This window comes from Bidens hawaiensis, unplaced genomic scaffold (assembly GCF_021521415.1).
Source record: "Bidens hawaiensis isolate Kalapana, Puna unplaced genomic scaffold, B.hawaiensis_p1.1 tig00014233_1, whole genome shotgun sequence".
In the NCBI taxonomy this organism is placed as follows: Eukaryota; Viridiplantae; Streptophyta; class Magnoliopsida; order Asterales; family Asteraceae; genus Bidens; species Bidens hawaiensis.
The window spans coordinates 270,224-276,125 of NW_027492227.1; the positions used below are offsets into that span (position 1 = coordinate 270,224).

Below are 5,902 nucleotides of genomic sequence, written 5' to 3' on the forward strand. Positions count from 1 at the left end.
TTTGACAAGGTATTTATAGCCGAAGGATGAAGGAATGATGATTGAGGCAGCTGTCCTTTTCTAGAAGATCTCTGATAACCGTCTAGACACGTGTCCTCTTATGATAGGTTGAGCTATACGCCTCATGTGCATGAGTATAACAACCTGGACACGCGTCACCAAATGATAGGACGGATTGCACTCTGGCCAGGTGTCCTTTATTTATTGGTTAACATGTTACGTATTCCCCAAGTTAGAATCGTAAGCCTTCTTCTAGAGAGTACTTGAGTGATGACAGCTGTCCCGCTGGCACTGTCCTCCAGTTGTTTAAACGGACAGATGTCATGTCCTGCGGATGACTTTTGAGGACGCCAGAATGCTTCCGCGTGTGTTATGAGGACGTTCCTCCTCACTCGTGATATGCGGGTGACCCAAGTGTCCCGCGGGTGGTTTACAAGAGGGTTCTCTATGACCCGCGGGTGATACTTAAGGGTATTTGGGTCTTTTTGATACCCTACCTCTACAGAGACCAACACAATAGCCAATAAGAAAATATTGGCGGTTAGAAAGTAGAACAGGACCCACTGGTTTTCTTTAATTTCATATAAAAAACAAATAAATATAGTTTAAAAAGCATTTTTTTTTATTTTTGTTTTATCTTCAAACCCAACAAATTTTTAAACTTTTAAATTTTCTAGAAGTTTAATATTTATTATTTTATATCTTCTGTTTTGTGACTTTGTCCTCCGACCCCACAACAACAAAAAAAAACAAAAAAAAAAGAGAGAGAAGAAAGATTTGTGTACTATGATATGATATTATGATACATGAGCTTCAAATTATGTTCATAATAAAACCCTTGCTGGTTTCTTCATGTAGAACTGTAGAAGGTGATCAAAAGTTGAATTGCTAAAAGAGATTCATGTTTGAATCGTAGACTACACCTTTCTATTATGGCTGCTCAAATATTACCTTGACATGATATCTTTAATCTTCTTCTTCTTCAACTCATCATCTTTTAGTTCTTCATCACACAGTTTCACCTGAAAAAGACTTGCTTTTTTGTAATATTTTCAAAACCCATGTGAGAATTAGTGATTTTTTTAACTTTAACATGATTATTTTTAGTTTTATGATATGGGTTTTTGTTAATTCACTCAATTTCATTTGCAGATATTAAAATCTTGAAAAAAGGACTAAGCTTTGAATCTTGATCATCTTTTAGTAAGATTCTTGAACTTTCCCATGATTATTTCTTGATTTTATGATTAAAGTTGTTAACTTTTTATTAATTTACAGTAATTTACTCAATTTCATTTGCAGATATTAAAATCTTGAACAAAAATGGTGTGAAAGAGGTTTTGCATGGCTACTCATAGAGTTGGAGAGACTGGTCTGCAATACTCTGTTTTTCCTGCTTTTAATCCACAAAACACAAGCTTCATGTAGAATTATTTTCATTTTTTTTTACAAATTAAACCCAAAAATTCAATCTTTTTGAATTTTGACACAACCCTTTGTTTTCTTGATTTTCTTGACAATTTTGTTTAATGTTTGTCAGTAATCAAGAAGGGTCATCTTATGATTATGGGGAGCTAGAAGAAGCCATTGTCTTTCAAGGATACAAGTTCCATAGTGATGAAATCAAATTACGTATGATTTTATTTCTGTTACTTTCTTTTTGGTTTGAAAGTGTCAAAAGATGTAGGGTTTCTTGCATAGCAAGTAATAGTAATATGCATGATGATAATAGAAGGGATTAGGTGTAACTAAAAGTGTGATTTGTGATCTTGTTGCAGCTTTATACACATCAGTACCAAGAACAGCAACTACTTTAGACATGTTTCCTTCTTGGCCTATGAGAGTTCATCAAACTCCAAGGGTAATTGTTTTGTACTTCATTTTCATAATTGGTAAAAAAAAAAAGTTTCAACTACAATATTACTCAATAGCTTAACCTTTAAAGGCGTCGTCATGACACGATGGTGAGTGTTTGAGTTTCTAGTTTGAATCACGCTTCGACTGGTTTTCTGTCTTTAACCTTTCGAAAGTTAGTTTTTTTTCAATGATAGCGTCTCGTAGTTAAATTAAAGTGGTTTACTTTTATTTCATAGTCAAAGATTAAATCTTATGACATGTTTGATTACAAAAAAACATGTTTTTATGTTAATATAGTATGAATTGCATATATAAAGCAAATTAAGGAACAATTTCAAAGACTTGGTTTTTGTGTTTTGAAAAACAGGGGAGTAATTCGAGTACTGATTCACAATCGGCGGTAAATGGTGCAATGGGAAGTAAACCAGAAAGTCGTTTTCATATAGAATTAGAACCCGAATCTCCAATGAGCAGAAAATCAACATCAGAACAACAACAACAACAAGAACATATCTTACAACAACAATTGCAACATCTACAAATACCATCAAAACTTGAGATGGAAAGTGAAGGTAGCCCTGTAACAACAGGTGGATCATCACATTCTCACCAAGCTTCTGAACCATTTTCAGAAAAGGTTCAGTTTTTTTTTTTTTTTTTTTTTGTATAACATATGTATTTTTTTTGTTTTATGTGTTTCATCTCTAAGATGATGATTGAATGATTACTCAAATACCATATATATTCAGTTCATATCATTTCTTTTCTTCTAATATTTTTCTTTGACTTAAGTGAAAATAAGAACAAATATTTTCCATTACTTACACAATATTTTATGTTATAAATTAAAAAATGTCATATATTTGTATGGCACAAAAAAGTTAATACAAGATAAATGTTTTAGGCATTTCATAACTATAGAGATAAAAATATATACCATATGAATAATGAAGTATAAAATATAACTAAAAAAGATTATAATTATTATTTATTGTCATTTTATCTTGATTTAATTATTAAAAAAATAATAATATCACTCTGTTGTTGGCATTCATGCAGACAAAGGGAATTGGTTCAACATCAGAAAAAACACGTGATGCCAAGGTTATACATATATACATAACTCATTCTTATGTGCATCCATTCAAAATTAGCTCAATTACATATATATTTTTAAATTTTGTTAGCAGGCCCAATGGGCCCATTCTTATCCCATTTTCTTTATCATAAGCCCAATCATTTCTACTTTTCATAATCCTTCTCAAATCATTTTTCAAAACCTATGATTGTTTGTTTATATGTAAAGTACTAAAGTGTCACTTGTCAAAAAATATAAGTTATCAATACACATGAATTGATTATCATGTTAACAGACATTGAGACGCTTAGCTCAAAACAGAGAAGCAGCAAGAAAAAGCAGGCTTAGAAAAAAGGTTCCTTAAATTTTTCCTCATTTTAATTACTTTAAACTTTCGCGTTCATCCTTAACTGATCGCGTGTTCAAACGTTTGCAGGCATACGTTCAACAGCTAGAGTCTAGCAGAATAAGACTAGCTCAACTTGAACATGATCTTCATCGTGCACAATCACAGGTATTTATAATTATAATGATATTAGTTTGATGCATTAATAATAATATCGGTTTATTGATGACATTGAGTATATAGGGGCTATTTATGGGAGGTGGTGGAGGTAACTTAAGTCCTGGTTAGCAACTAAACAACAATATATAAATTATACGTTACAACGGTATTAACTAATTCTATGTGTCCAGGTGCAGCAATGTTCAACATGGAATACACGCGATGGCTTGATGAGGATCAGAGACATATGGTGGAACTGCGTAAAGGATTGGAATCACATTTCTCGGATGGTGATCTACAAGTCATAGTAGATAGCTTTGTTGCACATTATGATGACATTTTCAGGTTTAAAGGTGTTGCTGCTAAATCTGATGTGTTCCACTTGATAACTGGCATGTGGACTACCCCAGCGGAACGTTGCTTCCTTTGGATGGGTGGTTTTCGCCCCTCCGAGCTTATCAAGGTTTCATTCATACGATGTGTTTAATATATAACTAATTTTAAGTAGAGAACTGTGAGAATAACATAATACACTTGTAATCAGGGATGTCAATCGTGTCACGTTGAATTGTTTAACCCAAATATGACATATATTTTTATTTGTGTAAAAACTAAAAAGCATTAATGGCCCTTTAACTCATTTATCTAAACGTGCCAAATGAGTTGGCATGTTATAGTCAAGTTGTAAACGTGTTAATCAGGTTGGTAGGTTGTGAAAAATTGTTAAACAGGTCGGCCTATATATATATATATATATATATATATATATATATATATATATATATATATATATATATATATATATATAACTAAATGAGTTAAACAAGTCAACCTGAACACAATTGTTTCTTAACCGCGTTAGAGATGCTAACCTAAAACCTGATTATTTTCACGTCATGTTTATGATCGTGTTAGAAATCACCACCCCTACTTGTACCTAGTGTTTACCATTTATAACGAGAGTTACAAAGGGAGTGAAATAAATGGTTAAATAACCGTCTTATGTATCACACTTAAAACAAAATAAATAATTAAGTGTTTGTATGGTTATCACATTTCTCTGCTTAAAATTGGTTCTGTTATGTTTTATCTAACAGATGTTATCGATTCAACTTGATCCTTTGACGGAACAACAAGTCGTGGGGATTTATAGCCTGCAACAATCCTCACAACAAGCAGAAGAAGCTCTAACCCAAGGATTAGATCACCTATATCAATCGTTGGTTGACTCCATTGCTAGCGGCTCAATCAACGATGGTGTCCACCATATGGCAGTTGCACTTGGGAAACTTACTACACTCGAAGGATTAGTTCGCCAGGTAAATAGCGAACATAATTATATGATTAGTTTAAGTGTGTTTTAGCTGTTTTGAATTTTGATTGACATTAAGTTATAACTAACTAATAACCTATAGGCGGATAGTTTGAGACAACAGACTCTTCATCAACTGCATAGGATACTGACAGTTCGACAAGCGGCAAAATGTTTCTTGGTGATTAGCGAGTATTATCGACGTTTACGGGCTTTGAGTTCCCTTTGGGCTTCTCGACCACGCGAGTAAGATCTTGAATTCATAGTTTATAGAGTAGTTAAAACTTAAAAGTTTCTGGATTTGTCACTGATCAGATACATGAAGTGTACGGAAATAGTTATGGTTAATCTTATTGTTGTAGGGCGTTGATAAGTGATAAAAACTCATGCCAAACAACGACGGATTTGCAGATGGTGCAATCTTCTTCACAAAGTCAATTTTCAAACTTTGGATGATGAAATGAAATTGGTGAACTGGGAATGACATTTGTTTGTATAAAGGATTCACTTTAAGCTACTTAATTTTAGAGGGTATAATTAAATAGTTTATCAAGTTTTTTAAAGTCTATTTTATTTAGTTTATAATCCTTTGCTGTTTTCTATTTTAGAATATATTGTCTTGTAAATGGAATTTGTAGGTTCCCAGTCGGATCTACACGGAAGTATCTCGTACTACGTAGGTGCGGAATCCCTACGTAAGACGATACGAGCGTAGGATACGATATACGTTAAACCCAAGCACAAATACACGTTACAATACTCAAAAGACACGTTGTATTGTAACTCCTTTAACACGTGATGTACAAATCACAATTACACGTTCTTCCAAAACTTACTTACAAACAAGCCGTAACCTAGAATATAAAGACCTCGACAACTTCGCCTAACAGACTAGGCGAAGTTGTCACTAACTTCGCTTGTCCACAAGTTCGCTTATAACAGGCGAACTTGTGAGACAACTTAACTAAAATATCAAAACAAAACAAACTAACACGATTACAGACACTAGATACTGAACTACTGACATCATGTACCAACAGACTACCCCTTGGCAGTAGCTTCATATCTCTAACTTCAATCACGTGTCGTGTAATCTCAAAACTCGAGTCACCCGTCTTCAAGCATGAACGCCTTTTCTGACACAAACAGA

The 5,902-nt window shown here is 33.4% G+C and overlaps 1 protein-coding gene across 1 annotated transcript; it reads left to right on the top strand.

The window, feature by feature from the left end:
• Window positions 1-928: 928 nt before the first annotated feature.
• On the top strand, window positions 929-5,297 carry LOC143546134 (transcription factor TGA9-like). Its single transcript, XM_077037862.1, has 14 exons — window positions 929-1,043; window positions 1,153-1,203; window positions 1,303-1,424; window positions 1,541-1,632; window positions 1,779-1,861; window positions 2,225-2,494; window positions 2,917-2,961; window positions 3,231-3,290; window positions 3,372-3,449; window positions 3,525-3,564; window positions 3,632-3,903; window positions 4,538-4,759; window positions 4,856-4,998; window positions 5,115-5,297. Exons 3-14 carry the CDS (start codon window positions 1,345-1,347, stop codon window positions 5,206-5,208), a joined length of 1,479 nt encoding a protein of 492 aa, XP_076893977.1. The 5' UTR covers window positions 929-1,043; window positions 1,153-1,203; window positions 1,303-1,344; the 3' UTR covers window positions 5,209-5,297.
• Window positions 5,298-5,902: the final 605 nt, after the last annotated feature.

What these genes read in the sequence shown, in the direction of transcription:
- LOC143546134 (XM_077037862.1), top strand. Translation starts at nt 1,345, where the DNA reads ATGGCTACTCATAGAGTTGGAGAGACTGGTCTGCAATACTCTGTTTTT. An exon ending in TTCATCGTGCACAATCACAG is followed by an intron (nt 3,450 to 3,524) that starts GTATTTATAATT and finishes TTGAGTATATAG; the next exon opens with GGGCTATTTATGGGAGGTGG. An exon ending in TGGGCTTCTCGACCACGCGA is followed by an intron (nt 4,999 to 5,114) that starts GTAAGATCTTGA and finishes TTATTGTTGTAG; the next exon opens with GGCGTTGATAAGTGATAAAA.